This window comes from Bufo gargarizans, chromosome 6 (genome assembly GCF_014858855.1).
Source record: "Bufo gargarizans isolate SCDJY-AF-19 chromosome 6, ASM1485885v1, whole genome shotgun sequence".
Lineage (NCBI taxonomy): Eukaryota > Metazoa > Chordata > Amphibia > Anura > Bufonidae > Bufo > Bufo gargarizans.
Window position 1 is genome coordinate 384,592,547 of NC_058085.1, and position 23,478 is coordinate 384,616,024.

The 23,478-nt window shown below is 47.7% G+C and overlaps 1 protein-coding gene across 1 annotated transcript in view; it reads right to left on the reverse strand.

The window, feature by feature from the left end:
• OGA (O-GlcNAcase) overlaps window positions 1–23,478 on the reverse strand; it is a 56,123-nt gene that overhangs the window by 7,739 nt on the left and 24,906 nt on the right. Inside the window, exons 7-13 of the mRNA XM_044299160.1 lie at window positions 23,152–23,436; window positions 22,895–23,053; window positions 21,564–22,174; window positions 18,815–18,989; window positions 12,934–13,019; window positions 12,058–12,162; window positions 3,042–3,130 (exon numbers count right to left, since the gene is read on the reverse strand). Of these exons, the coding sequence (XP_044155095.1) occupies window positions 3,042–3,130; window positions 12,058–12,162; window positions 12,934–13,019; window positions 18,815–18,989; window positions 21,564–22,174; window positions 22,895–23,053; window positions 23,152–23,436 (1,510 nt within the window). The remainder of the gene's footprint in view (window positions 1–3,041; window positions 3,131–12,057; window positions 12,163–12,933; window positions 13,020–18,814; window positions 18,990–21,563; window positions 22,175–22,894; window positions 23,054–23,151; window positions 23,437–23,478) is intronic.

The window sequence follows — 23,478 nt, forward strand, 5'->3', positions numbered from 1 at the left end:
CTCTCACAAGCGGTCCAAAACGGATCAGTTTTGCTCTTATGCATCCTGAATGGAAAAGGATCCGCTCAGAATGCATCAGTTTGCCTCCGATCAGTCTCCATTCCGCTCTGGAGGCGGACACCAAAACGTTACCTGCAGCGTTTTGGTGTCTGCCTGAGGAAGCAGAGCCAAACGGATCAGTCTTGGCACACAATGTAAGTCAATGGGGACGGATCCGTTTTTCTCTGACACAATCTGACACAATAGTAAACGGATCCGTCCCCTATTGACTTTCAATGGAGTTCATGACGGATCTGTCTTGGCTATGTTACAGATAATACAACTGGATCCGTTCATGACGGATGCATGCGGTTGTATTATTGTAACGGATCCGTTTTTTTGCAGATCCATGATGAATCCGCCCAAAACGCGGGTGTGAAAGTAGTGACTATTAAGCAGGCCACAAGTTTCAAGAAATATGGGAAAGAAAAAAAGATCTTTCTGCTGCCAAAAAGCTCTAAGTAGGGCAATGCCTTGGACAAGGTATGAAAAGATTAGATAGATATTTCACGAAAACTTAAGTGCAATCATCGTACTGTGAAGAGATCTGTGGCTGATTCAGAGCACAGACGGGTCATGCAGATAAAGGCAGAACAAGGACGGTTTCTGCCAGACAAATTCCCCGGAAGAGAGAAGCTGCTAAAATACCGTTACAAAGCAGCAAACAGGTATGTGAAGCAATAATAAGATGAAAGGCTTCCGTGCTCCTGCTTTGCCTCTTGCACAGCGCTGCAGTACTGCTACGAATATCACTTCACTGGTAATATAGATTGGTTACCGCACTGTCTATGGGCCCAGACAGACATGAAGACTAATTTTCAAACAGTCTTGTTTACTGATTAGCACTGTGCAACCCTGGATGGTCCAGATGGATGGAGTAGTGGATGGCCACCATGTCCCATGTTAAAGGGGTTGTCCTGTATTGGGGATATTGTTCTAAGTGTACAACAGTGACACAAATATTACACACACGCCTGTCCTACCTTTGCCACACATTTCTGAAGCCCAGTTTTCATATTGCAAATTCTCTGCCGTAAATGCCTATTTTCTCATAGTCAGTGACGTACCGGGTCCCTTGCTGCAGAACAAAGCCTCTTCTTCCACTTCGCAGGGAGCCCGGTGATGTCACCAACAGCGGCGGTAACTAGGCTGGAATACATTGCGTTAAGCCACGCCCTTCCGGCCCGGTGACATCACCATCAGCCTCAGTAATTATGCAGAGCGCAGGGAGGGGCGGTGACTAGATTGGAAGACATCGTGCTAAGCAGCGCCCCTCCAATCTGGTGACGTCACCGAGCATGGCACTTTCCAATAAACGAAGGAGGCGGAATATTAATGATGAGGCTGAATATTAATGAGGGGGCGGAGTTACGGCGGAGATGATAGTAAGCTGTAACCATGTGAGGCCGCGCTGCGCTGGGACCCACAGGGCAGTGCAGCAGGAAGTTAGGCAAAGATAAACATAGATGTAAACAATGTGTGGGGGACAGTCGGAGCCCTGTAGAAATGGCGATAATACCTAAAAACACATGGGGGAATTTTAATCAGCTGTTAATAGTAAATAGACTTTGGAAAATAAAAATATAAATTAAAATTGGTCCCTGACAACCCCTTTAAGGAGTCATGTTCTGGGCCAGAATCATAGGGGGAACAGCTGGTAGGCCCCTTTAGCGTCCCTGAAGGTGTGAAAATGACCTTGCCAAAGTATAAAGTTTCTGACTGACCACTTTTCTTCCATGGTACAAAAAGAACCTGCCTATTCCCTATAGAAACTGGAGACTGAAGTTGGGAAGACGCCAGGGGAGGGCCTGAGGAGAAGGGTAGAGAAGAGGTTGAGGAAAGCAGAGGTCCTGGCGAACGAGGAAAGTAGAGGATCCCAGAAAAAAGGAGAAGGTGAAAAGGTCCAGGAGCTAGGGGCAAGGGATAAGAGGCCTGAGGGAACCTAACCTAAAGGAAGAGGTGGGAGAAAACTACCATCTGGTGCAGGGTTAGCCCTTTAGTAAGCTCACACATGAGTGGGATTACAGTCATTCCACTGCAGAACGGTGGGGCTGGGTGAACGATGAAGTACTGAAGTATGTGCCCACAGGGGGTACTATTAAATTGTAAACCCACAACTTTCATGCTGCAGGATGAAAGTTGCAGAGCATTTTAAAAAGAGGAATAAAGGAGAAAATAAAAAGAAGAAAATACAATAGCAAGACCTGCAGGGAAAAAAAAAAAAAAAAAAAAAAAAGTACACTACACTAAGGGTACTTTCACACTAACGTTATTCTTTTCCGGTATTGAAATCCGGTAGTGTCTCAATACCGTAAAAAAAAACATCAGTTTTGTCCTAATGCATTTTGAATGGAAAGCAATCCGTTCAGTATGCATCAGGATGTCTTCCGTTCCGTGTCTTGTATGGTATTTGACCGGACAAAATACCGCAGCATGCTGTAGTATTTTTTTCCCGGCCAAAATCCCGTAACACTACCGCACTTGAAATGCATTAATGCCGGATCCGGTACCAAGTGTTCTGTAAATTGCCGCAAATTTCTGGTCCGCGCATGCGCAGTTCATTCTAGCTTTGAAGAAATTAAATAACGGATCCGTTATTCCGGATGATACCGGAAAGACGGATCCGGTAGTTCAATGCACAAGTCCAATGGATCCGGATCCGAAAAAAAAAAAAAAAAAAAGATATCCGTTCGCACACGGATTTCCAGATCTGGCAGGCAGTTCCGGCAAGGGATCTGCCTGCCGGATTCTTCTAACGGTAATGTGAAAGTACCCTAAAACTGGTTAACCTAGTGCCTGTGGATAAGGTAGAGCCCAGCTGGGTGCAGCCTACAAGTGGCTGCTGCGCATATAACCACTGGGCTGTGTCCCTCAATGTCAAAAAAACCTGCAACATCTGATAGCAGAATGAACTTCAGCCATTAGTAAAATTCACATCTTCAAAAATATTAACACATTGAAAGGTCTAAAAACAAATGAAATTGTATTTCCTGAGCACCTACTTGTCTCCTATCAAGTCAGGCTGACTCTCAAATGGCAGATCGTCCATCGCATCATCGTACATTTCTCGACAAATCCTGTAAACAGACGACTGGACAATACAGAAAAATAAATTAAATTTGATCAGAATAAACCTTTAACAAGATATGAAAAATAACGTTTTATAGCCGCTGCAGTTAATCAGGGTATCATTCTGTCCTGACTAATTAGTGCTGACTCATGTGACTTGTTCTATCGCTCCTTTCCTGTAGTAGCAACCACTGAACTCCCTAAACACTTGGGTGACAAATTAATCACAGAACCCAATACTCTGCAATGTCCCTGTGTTATAATGGTATTTTTTTGTTTGTTATTCTTACCTTTAAAAGGGGTATTCCAGTAGTTAAGAGTTAGTTAAGAGTTATCCCCTATCCACAGGATAGGGAATCGGGACCCCCACCGATCAAGAGAACGGGGCAAAGTACCCCCTGCTGCTCCCCTGAACAGACCGGAGCAGCCAGGTCACACATGCGCGCGGCCGCTCCATTCATTTCTATGGGAGTTCCGGAGGTAGCTGAGCACTGTACTAGGCTATGTCCGGAACTCCCATAGAAATGAATGGAGCAGCCGCGCGCATGTGTTACCTGGCTGCTTCGGTCTGTTCAGGGGAGCAGCAGGGGCGTACGTGGCCCCCGTTCTCGTGATCGGTGGGGGTCCCCAGTGGTAGGACCATGACCATCACTGATCTGATAGTTACCCCCTATCCTGTACATAGAGGATAACTTATCTACCGGAATACCCCTTTAATTATTAGCCTTTGTAATGATATTATGTAGTGAGCTCAGTAACATATACAAAACACCACTGCTGTGTCTCAGTGCAGGGCACATCCCTGAGCAATTACCTTAGGGACATGCACACTGGACAGGGGCTGGAAGCTATAAACTTCTATGTATCTGAAACAAAGGGTAAGCTCCTTTGGAATATCCTTAAAGGGGTTGTCTCACTTCAGTAAGTAGCATTTATCACGTAGAGAAAGTTAATAAAAGGCACTTACTAATGTATTGTGATTCTCCATGTTGCCTCCTTCGATGGCTTGATTCATTACCCATCACATTATACTCTGCTCAATTTCATGGTTACGACCACCCTGCAGTCCAGCAGTGGTGGCCGTGCTTGCCGACTATAGGAAAAAGCGCTGCCCTCTCTGGTGGGAGCTCGTATAGGCTGGTGCTTTTCCTAGTGTGTAAGCACAACCACTGCAGCTGGATTGCAGGGTGGTCGCAATCATGGAAAAGAGCAGCGTATAATGTGATAGAAAAATTATTCCAGCCAGCAAAGGAAGCAATATGGACAATAACAATACATTAGTAAGTGCCTTGTATTAAATTTCTCTACATGATAAATGCTATTTGCTAAAGCGACAAAACCCCTTTAAGGAGGTCAGAAGGCTCCCCCCTCTCTTGTACTAGGGGTGTTCAATAAGTTATCTACCCGAATATGAAAACAGAATTTTCTGAGAAAATTTAACTCCCTATTTTTCAGTGTAATCCCCCTTATACTTATTCCACTTCGCCTCTAGTGATCGGATGCCCTCAGAGTAGGAGACTTCTTTCTGCTGCAGGAGCCCTGTTACCGCCTCTGACTGCATTATCATCAGGAAATCGTTGCCCTCGTAGAAATCGTTTCAGGTTCCGAAAGAGAAAGTAATCACTGGCCGCCAGGTCTGGACTGTAGGGTGGATGGTTAAGCTCCATTTCTCGATAGCAGCTTGTGATCTGCGAGACTTGTGAGCTGGGGCATTGTCATGAAGCAGCAACACATCTGCCGACAACTTTCCTCTGCGTTTCTCTTTGATAGCCTCACGTAATGCCTTCATTGTTGAAGCAAAGGTGTCTCCCAGTCGTCTTGTCTGGCATGAATTCTAGCAATAAAATGCCTTCCGTATCCCAAAAAACTGTTGCCCTGATCTTTCCAGCTGACTGCTGCACTCAAACTTCTTTGGAGATGGTGACCCCTTGTGCTTCCATTGCAGGGTTTGGTCTCTGGATCATGGTGGTGGACCCATGTTTCATCACCCGTAATAATTTGGGAAGTCTCCTAGATTTTCTCTAAGCAAGTCTAAATTCTCTTGGCTAAACTGCTGGAGACGTTTTTTGCTCAGGCGTCAACATTTGTGGCACCCACTGGGAACGGACATCGTCAACAGATCATGAATGATACTGGAAACTGTGCCAACTGAAATGCCTAATTCATGAGCTATAACACTTCGACAGGTCACCCTGAATGGGGGTCATCTTCAATTGATACCCCATTTAAACTTTACTTGGTAGGAGGAAGGTGCATCATCACCATATACAGCAATCATCCTTTCATGGATTTCTTTAGGCTTCTTTCTCGTGCATGGCATTGGGGGACACAGCACCATGGGTATATGCCCAGCTGCCACTAGGGGGCTGACACTAGAAACAAAAAAAAAGTGTTGGCTCCACCCAGGTGGGCTATACCCCTCTGCCAGAGCCGAGAGAGATCAGTCTAGTTCTAGTGTCCGTAGGAGGCAGACATGACCTGCTATCTTTTTTCGCAGGTCATCCTGCAAATTTTTTATCTTGTTTTCACTCTTTTCTCTGCAGGTTTCGGCCTGCTGCAGGGGTGGCGCCATCATGTTCCACTTTAGTTGCCCCCCTGCGGGCGCGTACTCAGGTACCTGGCAACCACCCAGTCCCCACTTGAAACTGCTTCCGCAGTGGAATTCCGGTAGACCCACGGCTCCTGTGTCGAGTCCGCCGAGGGGGTGGTCATTGCCGCGCCTGAAGACATCGGAAGGTAAGTAGGGATCCGGATCCATTGCGGGGACCCTATAGTTCCCCTTCCCCTCCCTCACTCCTCCCCCCTCTTTCTCCATGGCCTCTTAGTGCCTGAGGCATTTTTGGTTTGGTGGCCCTTCCTCCCTATCTCCCCCACCTCCAGGGGGTCATTTTGGGGCCAGCGTGTCTGCAAGGTGGCCCATGCCTTTCTGGATCCGGCACTGGCGGCACAATTAGGAAGCGTTCCTCACCTCTGGGGGTCTTTCTGGGTGCTTCCTGGCACAGGCGCAGTCTCTCTCATCGGCGCTGTGTCCCTCCCGCTCCGCGGCTGCTTCCGGACGCCACTGCCATCTCGGGCGTCCGTTTCCGGACGCACTATCAAATTTAGGCCCCAGCTTTTTGGCCGACTAGGCCGCAGGTCACGTGGGGCAGAGCTTTCTCTCTGCCCACTCCTGGCTTCCCAGGCTCTCTCTTTTGATCCTCCCATCCGTGGGTGGAGCCCTGGGAGGCGCTTGGTTTCTCTGTGCGGGCCTTTGCAGGGGGCATTCTTTTCTGCCGGCTCTTTCCTTCTCCTGCAGTGACTGCACCTGGTCGCCATCTTGCTGCTCTGCTACTGCGATCGGCTTTCTCTGTCGGGGACACAGCACCATTGGGTCTGATAGGCAGCCTTTTTCCTTGCAGGCTCCATCCTAGCCCTCATGTCTTCCTCTGGTCGGGACCCCACTCCCCCTGCCGCGATTCCTACCCATTATGCTTGTTCCCTGTGTAATAGGAAGTTCCCATGCAGCCAGTCTAACTCCCTCTGCGTACAGTGCCTCAACCCCAGGTCCGCCCAGGCTGCCCTTGCGGGCCCCTCCGTGTCGGTCCTTCTGGAATGGGCTGCTACCCTGTCCCAAGCCATAGGGAACTTTGCCAGCCTCTCCCAATCCCTGGCGCAGTCTCTGGACAGTCTGCCTGCCCAGATTGAGGCCGCCTCTAGCAGGGACTCCCCCGCTGGGGACGTCCGTTCTCGCTCTGGCACGCAATCCCACAAGCGACCTGGTACGGTCTCGGCCGGGTCCCACTCTTCCTCAGCTTCCCCGGATAAGTCTGAGACGGGCGAGATTTCTTCTTCACCCGCTTCCGCCGCTCCTGGGGACTCCTCTCCTTCTGACTCTGAATCAGAGCGGTGCTCGGCGATGTCTGCGGCCATACAGGATCTCATTAAAGCAGTCTGGGACGAGCTCAATGTGCAGGACGATCCTTCTTCCTCCTCCCAGGAGTCGGTGTCCTTCCGCCATTCTAGACGGTCCACTGTGGTTTTCCCGAATCACGAGGATCTTGACGCACTTCTGGTTAAGGAGTGGCGTCACCCTGATCGGCGCCTTCACCTTACCAAGGACTCGGATGTCCCTTATCCTTTTTCTGAGGAATCCGTCAACCTCTGGACGGTTCCTCCTCAGGTAGACCCTCAGGTGGCTCGCCTGGCGAAGGCCACTACCCTTCCCCTGGCTGACGCGGCTTCCTTGTCGGATCCCGCAGACAAATGGGTCGACTCCTTGGCCAAGTCCGTGTTCGTGGCAGCGGGTGCAGCCATCCGTCCTGCGTTTGCCACTTCCTGGATGGCCAAGGCCTGCGCTATCTGGGCAAAACAACTTATCCGAGCCTTACCTCCAGACTCGGTCCAAGGGGAACTGGCAGTACTTGCCTCTCAGATCTACCAGGCATCCAAGTTTCTTTGCGATGCCTCCATGGAATCGGCTCACCGCTCCGGCCGCTAACTCTGTGGCCATTCGCGACACCATCTGGCTTCGTACTTGGGCGGCGGATTCCGCCTCCAAGAAGGCTCTAATTTTCCTTCCTCGGTGGGAAGCGTTTGGAGGAGGAGCTCATCTGTGAGGCCACTGGTGGTAAGAGTTCTCTTCTTCCCCAGAGCCAGCCTCGCCGCTGCTGCTTTCCTGGGTCGTCCTCTCGGGCGCAGTCCTTTCGGGCCCCTCCCGGCCGATCAGACAAGAAGTCCACCAGGCCTTCCTTTAAGGCCAAGCCCTCCTGGCATGCTAAGCCCAAACCTGCTCGCCCGCAGTCCACTAAGCCACCTTCCGCATGACTCTGCTCCGGTCAAGGTGGGGGGGCGCCTGCTCGCCTTTCAGAATATCTGGCAAGCAAGTGTGGAGGATGCTTGGGTTCTGGAGGTGGTTTCCTCCGGATACAAGATCGAATTTTCCGCTCTTCCGTCGGGACTGTTCTTCCTGACATCGCCTCCCATGTCCCCCGCCAGGGCAGACAAGTTTTTTCGGGACATTCGTTCCCGTCGCTCTCTAGGGGTCATAGTTCCGGTATCAGAACTCTTTCGGGGTTTCTACTCTAACCTGTTCACGGTTCCCAAGAAGGACGGTTGGCTCCACCCTATCCTAGACCTGAAGGCACTCAATCACTTCGTCCGTGTCTGTCATTTCTGCATGGAATCCCTCCGGGCGGTGATCGCCTCCATGGAGGCGGACGAGTTCCTGTCGTCCATAGACATTCAGAACGCTTATCTGCACGTCGCCATTACCCCCTCCCATCAAAAGTTCCTTCGCTTCGCGGTAGGTTCTCTTCATTTTCAGTTCGTGGCCCTGCGCTTTGGCCTGGCCTCCGTCCCGAGGGTTTTCACAAAGGTGCTAGCGCCTTTCGTGGCCCTTCTCCGTGCTGGGCATTGGTGCCTTACCTGGAAGACCTTCTGATCCGGGCGCCGTCACTGGAGGACAACTTGTCCAGCCTACGCATCACCCTCTCGGCTTTTGCCCAATTCGGGTGGCTCATCAACCACTCCAAGTCCTCCTCGTCCCATGCCGGAGGATGCCTTTTCTGGGCATGATCTTCGACACTCGCCTCGGGCGGGTGTTCCTTCCCCCACAGAAGATTGCCTCTCTTCAGGCGGGGGTGACTCGTCTCCACGACCCGTCCCCTCTAACCATCAGGATGTGTATGCGCGTCGAGGCTATTCCCTATTCCCAATTCCACTCCCGGGACCTTCAGTTGTTCATCCTATCGAGGTGGGACAAGTCCCCGGCAGGCCTCGATCGACGGACCCGTCTCCCTCCCGAGCTTTGCCAGGATCTCTCCCCGTGGCTGAATCCTCGGACGGTGTCCCTGGGCCAGTCCTTCCTTCCCGCCAGTTGGCGGGTGATCACCACGGATGCCAGCCTCTCGGGTTGGGGGGTGGTCTTTGAGTCCCTCACTGTCCAGGGTCTTTGGTCTGTTCAGGAGTCTTCCCTGCAGATCAACGTTCTCAAACTCAGGGCAATTTTCCTGGCACTCTCTCACTGGACTCTCCGTGGTCTCCCGATCCGGGTTCAGACGGACAATTCCACCACTGTGGCCTATCTGAACCACCAAGGGGGCACCAGGAGTGTGATGGCCCTTCAGGAAGCCCCCTGCATCCTGCGGTGGGCGGAGAAACGCATTCCGGTCCTCTCCGCCGTACACATTCCCAGGGTCGACAATTGGGCGGCAGACTTCCTCAGTCAGCTCGTCGACCCGGGCGAATGGTCTCTCCACCCAGAGGTGTTCCTCCAACTTTGTCACCGTTGGGGAACTCCGGACGTGGATCTCTTTGCGTCGCGCCTCAACCGCAGGCTCCAGTGCTATGTGGCACGGTCCAGGGACCCTCAAGCTCTCGCAGTCGACGCCCTAGTTCTGCCTTGGTCTCAGTTCGGCCTTCTGTATCTTTTCCCCCCATTCCTCTCCTTCCCAGAGTGCCCAAGCATCTCAAGGCAGCCTGTGTCCCGGCAATCCTGGTGGCTCCGGATTGGCCCCGCAGGGCGTGGTACGCAGATCTGGTGTTTGCTCGCCGACGTTCCGTGGCGACTTCCTCTAAGCCACGATCTCCTTTCCCAGGGCCCTATGTTCCACCCGAATTTACCTCAGCTTCGTTTGACGGCGTCGCTGTTGAGACCGCGGTCCTGAGGTCCCGTGGTCTCTCGGACTCGGTCATCCAGATGCTTCACGCTCGCAAGCCCCAGTCTGCCCGCATTTACTTTTGGACCTGGAGAGCGTATTTTGCTTGGTGCAAATCCGGCCGTTTTCGCCATCTCCGTTTCTCCGTCTCTAACATTATGGCCTTCCTTCAGGCCGGTTTTGAGAAGGGTCTTCGCCTGGCTTCTCTTAGGGGGCAGATTTCGGCCCCCTCGGTCCTCTTCCAGCGTCCTGTGGCTTCGCGGGCCCAGGTTAGGACTTTTCTCCAGGGTGTTTGCTCGCGGAGCTCCTCCCCTTCGCTTTCTGGTGGAGCCATGGGAACTGAATCTCGTCCTCGACACCCTCCAGTTATCGCCCTTCGAGCCCTTGGCAGAGATCTCTTTGTCGTCTGCCTCGTTTAAGGTGGCTTTCCTTGTGGCAGTCACCTCCATCCGCCGGGTTTCTGAATTTGCGGCGCTTTCTTGCCGTTCGCCTTTCCTCGTGTTCCATCAGGAGAAGGTGGTTTTGCGCCCTGTTCCCTCCTTTCTCCCGAAGGTGGTCTCCTCGTTTCATATTAATGAGGAAATCGTCCTTTCTTCTTTCTGCCCTAATCCTTCTCACCCTAGGGAGAAATCCCTCCATTGCCTGGGTGTGGTTCGGGCTCTTCGCCTGTATCTTCGCCTCACGGAGTTCTTCCGTCGTTCGGACTCTTTTTGTGGTCCCCGCGGGCCCTTGTATGGGTTTGCCTGCCTCCAAGGCCACCATTTCTCGCTGGGTTCGGTCGGCCATCAAGGAGGCCTATGTCGCGAAGGGCTGGGCTCCCCCTTCCAGGTTGACCGCACATTCGAGTATGGCGGTTGGGTCTTCCTGGGTGGTGCGTCATCAGGCGTCGGCTTCCCAGGTCTGCCGGGCCGCCACCTGGGCATCGGTTCACACTTTTTCTAAGTTATACCATATTCATTCCTTGGCCTCTGCTGATGCCAGTCTGGGGCGCAAGGTTCTGCAAGCAGCTGTGCTTTAGATTGGCGGCATGGCGCTTTTTTCTTCCCTCCCTCGGGGACTGCTTTCGGACGTCTCATGGTGCTGTGTCCCCCAATGCCATGCACGAGAAAATTTGATTTTTTGTACTCACCGTAAAATCCTTTTCTCGTAGTAGGCATTGGGGGGACACAGATCCCACCCTTCTTGAGTTTCTTCTTGTTTGAGGTCCCGGCGTTTGCTTAAGTGGTTGTCGAGTTTCCCCAGTTGAAGACTTGTTGGCTTTCAGTTTTTCTTTTTTGGTTCAGGTGTGACGTTCCTACTGCTTTTGTACCGACTGATCTCTCTCGGCTCTGGCAGAGGGGTATAGCCTACCTGGGTGGAGCAAACACTTTTTTTGTTTCTACTGTCAGCCTCCTAGTGGCAGCTGGGCATATACCCATGGTGCTGTGTCCCCCAATGCCTACTACGAGAAAAGGATTTTACGGTAAGTACAAAAAATCCACTTTTCTTCCTTTGTAAGGAATGTAATCACGGAATGAAGCTCCAAATCCCCCACTTTCTTTGTAGATCTGCATTGTACTGCACTTGCCATCCTGTCACTTCTAGTGCTTTCACCAGACTGAACTGCTACCGTGTGTCCAGACATGTCTCAACCTGCACAGACAAGCTCAGCTCTCAAACACTGACAGAACATGCTGGGGTAGATGAACTATTGAACACCCCTCATATTCTACCATGATTGGTGTCAGCTATGGGTATGTGCACTGCTGTGACTGTCAACTAGAATGCCGGCTATGCAACTGCTCCAGCGATAGCCGATATGAGTTTATCCAGTGATGTCAGAGTGATTGTTTCATATTTAAAGGGAACCTGTCACCGGGATTTTGTGTATAGAGCTGAGGACATGGGTTGCTAGATGGCCGCTAGCACATCTGCAATATCCAGTCCCCATAGCTCTGTGTGCTTTTATTGTGTAAAAAAACCCGATTTGATACATATGCAAATTAACCTGAGATGAGTCCTGTCCCTGACTCATCTCACATACAGGACTCATCTCAGGGTAATTTGCATATTTATCAAATCGGTTTTTTTACACAATAAAAGCACAGAGAGCGATGGGGACTGGGTATTACGGATGTGCTGGCGGCCATCTAGCAACCCATGTCCTCAGCTCTATGCACAAAATCCCGGTGACAGGTTCCCTTTAATCACAGATAGTACGTTTTTATCACTTAGCCTGTGTAAGCCAATTTATTCTCGAATCTTTGAACTGACGTTAAAAACATTCCCTAAATGTTTAGGTGGTATAATTACTAAAGAGACAATAGAAACTCACCTCATCCTTTGGATAATAGGGTCTTATGGTGTAGATTTTGGAAGTCGGTGTCAGGGGAGGTGGCTGAAAAAAGAGGTCATTTGCTCCCTCAATTGGAAGCAAACGCTGTGAAAAATAAGAAAAAGACAAATCAGACCTGGAAATAACGAGCTGAAGCAAAATAAGGGGGAAAAAAAATATATAAAAAGCTGAGCAGGCACGGTTACAAAAATGAACATGCCATTGCAGGAATTTCTCAGCAAAAAAAATAAATAAAAAGGCACACTGAGGTAAATTTACATAGGGCAAGGTTTTAGCTACCTGTCCAACCTTTACAGGTCAAGGAAAACGCCATAGAGCGAATGGCGCATGGATTGGTCTGAAGAGGGTTGACAGTGACAATAAGAGGAGGCGCACCACCCTGCACAGTACTATGCCATCACATGCAGCACGCGCCAGGACACCTGTGAGAGGGAAAAAGGTCAGCCGCGCGTGAAAGTCCATGAGCAAGTTTGTATGTTGTCACCCCCGGGTAAACTATTTCAATATGATGACTCTGACAACAGCCTTAAACCTTTGTACATGGAATTTCAGTTCATGAGAGCCAAGCCTGCGCTCGCTGCACGCGAAGAGACAAGTGCAACGCAACCTGCAAAGGAACAGTGTGAAATGCAACGCGCTGCGCTACTCGCTGCCGGCGCTTGGGAAAGAAACGTCTCCTCCACCAGAAAAACAGGATGTTTAAAAGAAAAATAAATAATGATAATATATTAGGTTGTTACAGTCTAAGCCTTCAGCAGACCAAGCCTTTCATCCTCTCAGAGGCACAGAAACGGGGTTGTCGAAAAGAACGTGTGAACAAAAATAAAGTCATTCATTTGGAAGTCATATTGATACCTGGAACTCTCCTGCTAGACCTCCTCTAAAGGCCCAGGGCTCTTGATCTCCACTTAAGAACTGTGCTGAAGATTGACTACGACACCCTGTTGAAATCAGATCCAAGCGGAGAACGTTACATGAAGGGGTTTTTAGGTTTCGTTTTTTATTTTTATTTCGAGAGTCTACATTTCCAGCAACATATTTAAGACGTGGAAAGGGCTCTCTAACTTCACAAAGCTTCAAGGCTGTAATAAGTCTGTTCGGGGACCCCTCCGCCCTCCTTGCTAAAAGTGATACTGCTTATTACACTCGAAACCATTCACATTGCATAAAGAAAGACCTAGCGCGCTCAGAGCTAGTGGGAGCCAGAATTATTACAGCCCTCAATGTTCTGAAGTCACATTTATCAGCCACTTACTCAGCTGCCACCCTATGGGGTCACCCCATGAAGCAATCATTTTTATTCCAAAAAAGTCCTGAAGTTGACGTGTTTGTAGCACAAAAATACAATTTTCCTCATCATTTGCTTAAATGTGTTCTCCGTGGTGCTGCTGGGGCAGGCTCTGGACAGAATCACTCTCCTTCCCCCTCTGGCAGCTGACCATACAGTCCCTTCTTACTACCCATGCAGAAGCTGTGTTCTCTGCTATTCTGCCAGGCAGCTGCAGAGGCTATGCTCTATCCCTGACCAGGGCAGAAATTTCTCTGTATTGCAGAGACCTGACTGTGAGGAAAGGGCATGTGTGTCAGCTCATTAGATGGATGTGCAAGCTGCCATACACTTTGGCCAGCAGGTGGTGCCATACTGTGGAAATAAATGCCATATCACTTCAGGGGATTGTTTTTTTTTTGTGAAGGTGACTTTCTTTTGCTCTAGACAATGAATATTAGATCTAATGGTGGGACAACCCTTTTATTAATTGTACAGAATGCAAGCCAGGCCAATGTAAAGGGAATGTGTCACCTATATCCTTACGGACTATAACCGGATACTAATGCATTCTTAATCTGTATTTTCATATTGTAGATTTTCTATTTTCTGTACATGACATTGGGTGCGGCCATCTTGCCTGAGCCATTACCAGCTTTCAGAGATTTGCTTTACAGCAGTCACATGGACTTGGGATGACGTGTTGATTCCTATGGGGGAGCTTTCTAGGCATGCTCTGTGCAGTAACTGGAAACGGAAGAATAAGGGCTCATGCACACAAACGTGTCCGTTCCGTTTTTATTTTATTTTTTTGCAGACCATATGTGGAACCATTCACCTCATTGGGTCCGCAAAAAAAACCTGAAGTTACTCCGTGTGCATTCCGTTTCCGTATGTCCGTTCCGCAAAAGAATAGAACATGTCCTATTATTGTCCAGATAACGGACAAGGATAGGACTGTTCTATGAAGGGCCAGCTGTTCCGTTCTGCAAAATACAGAATGCACACGGACGTCATCTGTATTTTTTGTGGACCACAAAATACATACGGTCGTGTACAAAAGGCCTCAAAGTGAATCTATCCCTGAGCTCCCATCATTTCTAATTGCAAAAGCAATTGGTTGGCGTTTCCCAACAAGTGTCATGCAGATAACAGCCACAAGCTTCTAGGATACAGAAACCACACTGTAAGAGGGGGTGCGCCCTTATACCTAATGTGTGTTAGCAATCCCCATCTCTGCCCATGAATCCTTCCTACCAGAAGTTCTTTTAATAGTCAATCACGCAGCGTTTCTGGCATAACGATACCGTTTATATTATGTTTTTCTTCACAGTGTGCCTGCTGCTAATCTGTACTGATGGAGGGCAGGTTCTGGCCAGGATCTCCTTCCCCCACTGGCAACTGACCATATAGTTACTTCTCCTGTAGCAGTCTTCTCTGCTATACTGCCATTCTACTACCCAGACTCCGCTTCTTCCTTTAGAGCAAGTTTTTCCTATTGACCACCCTGCAGCAGATAGCGGATCACTAGAGAGAAATCTGGCTTTGTGGAGTGTGGCCGAGTATGCCTGTCCACCGGCACTCAGGTCAGTGGGTGGACATGCACATTGCTATATGCTCCGAACACCAAGTGGCATCGTACTATGTAAGAAAATGTCTTAAATTTCACAGGATCTGCTCTGTCCAAATACAGGGAATAAGTCACACTCTCACTCCTGGAGGAGGGTGGAGCAGCTTCTCTAGACAAATATGTTAGGACTAAGGATAAGCCAAATTTATGAAGTAACATAAAGACATTTGATAAATGTGTCTGTGAAGGTTCTCATTTATCCAGGTCATGGTATATATCTGTAAAGAATAAATCAAGGCAACTGGACGTACTGTAGATTTCTTAAAAACGTTTCACTCGTTCTTCCAACGAGCTTTCTCAATTCTGAGTGACTGTACAAAAATTCTGAGAATAAATTTGTAACTGAATCCACATCTGGTAATTAGACCCAGCATTGGGTCAAAGGTGTTGATTCCATTATCCTAATTGGAGTCAGTAGGTGATAAAGACTTCCCAGAAAAAGGTGTCAAGGCAGCATTGTATGTGGCAGACAATAGATGTCTGATAAATGTGGCATAAAGTAAGACTCAAGCAAAACGGACTTCACATTTTCCCCTCAGGATAAATCTCCCCCTATATGTCTAGTGTCCTAACCAGTGAAAGTATCAGGATCAGCCAACACCAAGATTGGAGGATCTGGGGGTCTCTCACTTGCTGCCCATCAGCTAGGACCCCATGGGGCCACAACTAGAGTAACACCGATTAGGCAGTACTCCTGGAATATATACGGACAGAACTAAGCACCCAGGTACCGTCACATTTATTTTCTGCGTCCCATTCATTCTTAGGACTTGTGGAGGCATACACTAGTGACGTGCCAGAACTTTTTAAGATGTGACTACCCCTTTAACCTGTAGGAAGAGTTCACCAACCATATGAGGCTGCTCTGAATGCATGTAGCTTGCACCAGTTGATGACGACCTGTATCCTACAAAAACAAGCTGTTGTACCCCCCCCCCGTTAAGGCTGGCTTCTGTAGCAATATTGCAAAATTTGCTCCATACCCTGGACAATAATTAACACAGGAAAACTAAGCCTAGAAATAAACGAGAGCAGTAAACGGGAGACGATCTTGCCCCATTGGTGTGTCAGAATGCAGCATTTTCTGACAAGCAGTACTATAGAAACCGTGCAGAAAACAGGGGTTAATCTCCGGCTGATCAGTTTCATTATTTGGGGGGGGGGGGGGGGGGGGAGGTTCCTGCTGCAGTCAGTGAGGAGGGGACGGACGGTGACATGGAAGTGCTTCTGGGACACAGAACATTTATGTATGTGTAGGATTTTTTGTGCATTTTCTGTCCCTTTTAATTTCTTTCATTTAGCATGGTTTAGACATGGGGTAGGACTGAATCTTTATCTCCTATGGCACACAATGCAGGGGGGAGGCTCCTGCTGCAGCCACTTGTCTAACTGCCAGACACAAGACAGTGAGGAGGAAGAGGGGACATGACTGAGCTCAAGGAACAAAGAGGGAAGATTACAAAACAGGATCAGAGGAGATGGGATTGCTGGCATATATCAGAATTTTCTAGGTTTAGTGTTCCTTTAAGATACAGATGCAGCCGAGCTAAACTTGATGGCTAGCACGTTAAGAATAATGTTAACTGACTTTTCAATAGATTTCAATGGCTTTTGTCACAAGATAACACTGACAACTTTAGCTCTGCTACATCTGTACACTCCTGGGTGAAATTTTGTTTCCCGATATGTTTAGTGCACCTTTAAGGCCAATTTTACACATATGAGAAGATGGCATTTCCTGGACTGACCGTAACTCACTATCATATTGGTCTATGAAGATGTGCGTTCCAATCCGATCGCGGGTTCTACTGTCCCAAACTCAAATTACGTTGTGAGTGAAGAACCGCGGATGGGCTGGAACTCACAGCACCATGGATCACTAATGCAGTTTTCATCTAAACTCCAGAATATTTCCAGTTTATCAGGTCCGGAGATTTACTGGAGTTGGCCTTTCACACATGTAGCCATCACCCGGAGATGTTCCGTGAAGGGTGCGTTCTCACTACCTGTTCCAGGTCCATAGGCAATGGGGCGGGAACTTTAGGCATGGCCACTGTGATTTAGGGCTTATGCACACAAATGTATTTTCTTTCAGTGTCCGTGTCAGTATGTCCGCTCCCCTGTCCTATTATTGTCCATATTACGGACAAGGATAAGACTGTTCTATTAGGGGCCAGCTGTTCCGTTCTGCAAAATACGGAATGCACATGGACGTCATCCATATTTTTTGCGGATCCGTTTTTTTTTGCAGTCTGCAAAATACATACGGTTGTGTGCATGAGCCCTTACTGGAACATTTACTGCGGTTTTACTGCGCTCACTCAGACATAACCCGGAGTTAGCACTAGGGCTCTGGGGAGAAAAAGTCTGGGACAGATATTGAGGATGTTTGCATTCACACATACAGCTCCTCCGGGTAAACTCCAGAAATTGACTGGATTCTACTGTAAGTGTGAATGGGCCTTGGACACAGTGAGCTCAGCCACGCTCGCCTGTGTGAAATTAGACTAAATGGTTCTGAGTGAGTGATTCCGGTAATAAGGGAAATTTTCTGGAATAATCAATGTTGCTCCAAATTGGCGCTTTCCTTTAAGTCTACAAGCGGAAACTTTAAAATGAGTGAAAATGGCTGAACAAATGTGACTTTAGCTTCCCCTCAAAGCCCAGGATTGTCTACACTGCCTTTCTACAGAGGTCATATATAACATGGCTGCAGAGCGCTGTACGCCTCTTTCTTTCTCCATCCAATAGCAGCAGACACTTGTGCTCAGGTCTCTCCCATCTGTGCACAATGAGGAAGACACAATACAATCGTTAGTAAGCGAAAGAATAGGAGACACACCATCTGCTTAAGGTCTGAAAGCAACTGCGGCTCTGGAGACGGCATAAAACGCAGGGTTTCTAGCCAATCATGTAGATTATACTGGGGTTCATCACAAATCTGGTGAAGAAACTCTTCTCCACTTGTGTCCACAGACTTTATAACAAAGAAGCAAAAGCTCCTTCACATAAGTGTCATAAATGCAACACATTTTAGTTCCTATAATTTGGATCTATAAGAATTTAGACTCTGAGCCACAGAGATGGCAACTATTAGCCCATTTCCAGGACGTTCCTCGGGGTACCCCGGCATCGCTGCCTGCTGTGTCATATAAAAGCAAAATTTCCACACTGCTCCTTTCAGCGACTTTGAAACCTGAAAATAAAATGGGGCTACGCAAGTAGTCTAGGCAATGCTGGTGCATGCAAAGAATTTATAGAAATTAGCAGAAAGGAGAAATTTTTCTGCAAACACAAGCCAGTGCAGCTACGTACATAGCTGCACACTATTGGGTTTGCCCAACTTCAATGCAAATTCAAGCCCACCCCATTTAGCCGGGAAATATGATATAAATGCCTCTTAGCACCAGAATAGCCTCGCGCAAAGCTCGCGTGCGCTGGGGGTCGGGGGACGTCACCTTTTTCTTTTCCTGGGTGTCTATTGTAGTCTCTTGAATATGTCTGTTAAAAATAGCAATGACGTTATGGCCACACAGCAAGCAGCGGGCTACCGGGTCCATGGCGCGATAAGTCAATGTCGCCGGCTGATCAGTTGTATCTATGACAGAGCCCAACTGCTTTCAGATCGCTCCACAGTAACACAAATATCAAAGATTACACAGTCCATGATTGCATTCGCTCACAGGGGGAATAAAGCAGCCGTACTGTCGGATAAATGGAAGAAGAAGCTTCGCTCGTAGTTGCCTAAACTCATTATTGGTGGACGTTTTAATCACCCTGGAGCGTGCGACTGTGCGTTCAAGAGTGATGACGGCCGGAGGAAATCTTCATTCACGTACCTAGCCACTGAACAAAAGACTTCACCATAGAAATGATACTCTTAATATCCCAGACGTAGGGGTAAAGGTCGTAGAGGATGGTCCGGTTTGGACAGTTAGAAAGCCGGGTGAACATGGTCATTATGACGTTGCACATCTCTTCAAACTGTACTGCTCTGTCTCTCCATTCGCTTATCTGCAATGCAAAGATGACAAGTCAGTTTACATGGGGTGACGATTGCCAACCCGAGCCCTGCATCTGTCATGTAGACAAACTGGTCAGTGGCCTCGTGTAACCAGGGTACATGGTGCTAAAATACAATGTGAGCTGATGTCTGGTCGGGACAGCGCGGTGGGGACCATTGGTGCAGCCATCTTACTTCCACATGGGCACAAGAAAGAACTGTCATTTATGAAGAGCCTGGAGAACCCCTTTAATTCTCTAACAGTCACATTCAAATTAGAAAAACCCTCCCAAAAGTGTCACTTTTTTTATTGTAGATTTTGAATTGAATGTACATTTTAACCCCTTAGTGACAGAACTAACTTTAGCCGTAAGGACCAGCAACATTTTCCCCGCTGTGTTCCAGCAGTAATAACTATTCGATTTTTTTCTTCAATTTAGCTTTATTGGAGACCTTGAATTTAAGTTGTAGGTCAGGGAGAAGATAAAAAAAAAACGCCAATTTTAACATTATTATGTGGGATTTACTTTTAAAGATGTTCACTGATCACTTTATTCTAGAAAGGGGGTGGGGCCTGCTTTATAGAGGACCGGTCACCACTCCTGACCTGTCTGCTTTAGTAACTAATAGCATTCCACAAGAAATGACAATTCAGGAACATTCGTTCTTAGGACCAGGCTTCTGCCATTCTTCTTCTATTCTTGCTAGGAGTTCATGGCTAAAGCTACAGGTGGGTGTTCCTGCACAGGCATTGACCAAACAGTGATGCCTGTGGAAAACTGTGTAACACCCATCTGTACCTTTATCCATAAACTTCTAGCAGGAATAAGAGAATGGCACGACTCCAGAATTGTTACTGCATGGGGAATGCATGTAGTTACTAAAACGGACAAGTCGAGAGGGGACGGGCTTCGAATAACGCGCTCAGTAAGCCTCCGAAGAGTCCGTCCTTACCCCACTGGATTCAACTTATTAAGGCAGCATTACATAGGTACAAATTGACCTTTGAAGCCAGGGGCACGCCAGATAGGTTTGAAAAGACTTGGGGTCTCTGGTTGAGCGCCAGCTTGGTGTCAGGGTAATCCATAGCAATGACTCGGGTGTCTGGGGGTCGCTGCCCGTGCGAGTGTTGTATGTGAATGTTGGACAGTCGCAGATGAAGCCCATTTGTATGCAGGAATGATAGGGTCATGGGAATGTATAGATCCGAAATGATATGTCAATGCTGCGCAACCCTTTTCTCTGTCGTTTGTAGGTAACTGAATGTAATTGCGGTTTTGCTGTTTCTTTTGTTGCAATTTTATTGTTTTAACCTTGAAAAGAAAAAAATAAAGTCTATAAAAAAAAATAAAAAAAAATTATATATATATATATATATATATATATATATATATATATATATATATATATATATATATATATATATATATATATATATATATATAGCGCTCAGTATAAGACCAGAAATTGGTCTTAAAACAAGACCAAAATCACAGCATTATCTCCTTTACATCAGGAAATATAGCTTTTAGGAATTGGGTCAGAGTGAAAGCAGCTGAAACCTGCCTTCTTCTAGAGCCAGAGATATAAAAGCTTTACGTCGCCCTCCCATCTCACCCCGCTACCCAAGCTCTGCTCGGGCTGAACTGTTAAGTCCTCCCCCATTATGTGATTTTTGCACTTTGTGGCAAACAGGGCTTCAATATTTTACATTTTCCCCTTTCATTACTAGGGGGTTTAGCATTACTGGCCTTTTACTGTGTGAAACATTCAAAAGAAAAAAAAAATTTCATGTTCAAACAAAATTTTATTTCACTATTGTAAAATAAAAATCCTAACAAAAGATAGCATTTTTCACGCCATTGATATATGACATACGGTACATATATTAGGGTCTCTGCATCGGGGCAAGGCTTACACTTTTTCCCCCCGGGACGGCAGTTGGAGGTGAAGGCTGCCTGGCCCTGTCAATCAAGTGTAGCAGGGTGTGGCCAGAGGAGGGAGAACGGAGCCTCTAGGAGCAGGGCCAACGCCCCCCTGCTCCTAGAGGCTCATTAGCATATTATAAAAGTTATATTTCTGGAGTAACGGGGGCATAGATAAAAGTAGGAATAGGCTAGTTAGGTTTAGCTGACATTAGCACATCGCTAATGTCAGCTAGCTTAATAGGATTAATTCTGGTGACAGAAACCCTTTAAGCCGTTCCATAGAATCTGAACTATGTGGCAGTGAACAAGCTTGACTGCTGCTCCTTTCAAACAGGGGACATGTGGACCAGACAGTTTTGACTTATCCTATGGATAAAGCTGTCATTCTGGGACAACACCTTTAAAAGGGTTAAAAGGACAATAATGGCTCAAAAACAAGGTAAAAAAAGGCTGGGCTGTGAAAACTGCTACTAGGATTCCTACTAGTAAATCTAGTCTGGATTTCTCTAGTCCAGGGATGCCCAACCTGCAGCCTACCAGCTGTTGTAAAACTACAACTCCCAGCATGCCCTAATAGCTGTAGGCTGTCCAGTTTAGCAACAGCTGGAGGGCCACAGGTTGGGCATCCCTGCTCTAGTCCCTCCATCTTGTACTCACTTTGTCTGTGTCTTTTCCAACACAGTTGACGCTGACCACACTGCTGTTGGCGCGCAGCCACTGAAACTCCTTTAACATCTGTGCACCTTTTGGTCCGTGCTCATAAGGCAAGTAAAATAAGTCGACAAGTAACTGTAAATCCTCCAGGGTGAGTGCTTCAGCAGTGTAAAGTGGCTTCTCATTAGGACCAGGGATAAACAGCTCCTTGTTGATTTGCTCATCGGTCTGCATTGGGGCGATGTCATTACACACGTCCTCCTGCATACAGGATTCAGAGGACTTGCCTTCACCAACGCTCTCTTTATCAGTGTCCATCGGCTTCAGCTCCTCTGACATTTTAGCCTCGACAATGTCTGTTAAGATTTGGTTCTTATTAACGTCTTCCATCTTTTCAACCACCATCTCCATGGGTTCCTCGTCCAGTTGCTTCTTCTCCTCCTCCTCCTCTTTTGGAGGCATTGGTGGGTCAGCGCTTCCTGCGGTCCCTTGGCTCATGATAGGCTGCTGGTAAACCGTTGTAACCGTCGTTGATGCATTGAGGCATGAGGTGGAATTTAATGGCGCCATTCCGACAACAGTGGCTTTTGCGCCGCTATGGGCTACTTGACGGTCTGGTAGAGAGAAGAAAATAAAAGTGTACATTTCAACAGGCATGGCTGATGGGCTTGAAATGCTCAACAGAATTTGTTATGAAGCAGACCATACACTTCATACTGCCTTTTGGTGAACTCCATACACATTTGATGATCATGTGTGTATCGCTTCACTCACAGGTCTTTCCTACAGTCGGGGAACATAAGGAGGCCCTATAGACAAAAATAAAGGGGTGGATTTGGCTGACTTTATAAGGTGCATGACCATCTTTAGTAGTAAAGACAATAAGGGCATGGTCACACCCCAAATGCATGCATCAGGATCCTGGGCAGAAATTAGGCTGCCACAATAACCCACATGCATTGGAGGTGGACGGACTATTAGCAGATTGGAGGTGGATTTCAGTACGGAATCCATGCTAAAGTTCTCATAAAACCCTGATATGTGTGTGGCCCTTAAGGGTATGTTCACATGGGATGGATGGTCTGTGGATTTGTCATTGCAGATTCACATGCGATAATTTTTCGGTGTATTACAGTTCCAGCAAAGTGGATGACATTTTTGTAAATCTCATCAACACACTGCTGAACACCAGCGCAGTGTAAGGTGACCTGCGGTGCAGATTTTAACGCTGCTTCACGCCGCAGATTTCACAGTTTGCAGAGAAATCTGCGGCAAGGCAACAGCAAAATCTGTGAGAAAAAGCATGTAATGGATGCAGATCACTATGAACTTACTGCTATACTGATGAGGCACACCAAACTCTTGCAGCCAGTCTATCAGCGCCAATTTAAGAGCCATTTGGGGACTGTACAGTACATCGGTTTCTAATTCTTCATCGCTGCCTTCATTCTCCAGTTTAATCTGTATGGACACGGTGCTGTCTTCACTGTCAGCTGCAAAGAAAACATACAATAATGTATCAGACCAGTGGAGGAGGAGGCGATTTGTACCCTCTGACTACACCTGGATCATTATAGAGAGCTATACTTACTCATTACAACATCTTTCCTCACGCCATTCATGTTAGATTTATACCAGGTCGCTAACGTGTGGATTGCGACATAATTTGGCTCGAATTCACAGTTTGGGTTGGTTAAAACGCCATTGAGCCGTGGAATAAGTTCAGTAGAGCGGCCTTTGTAGGGTCCGAGGAAAAGTCTCTTCTGATCGTAATCATTTGCATGGATGTTGTCCCAGATCAAGGGTGACCTTTTGATAATTTTGGAAACCTCTTCGATGGATTCCACGGAAATTTCTTTAGAAACAACCTTGGGACCTGATAGAACCGGAAAGAGATTATGACCAAAGTAGCGGCGAA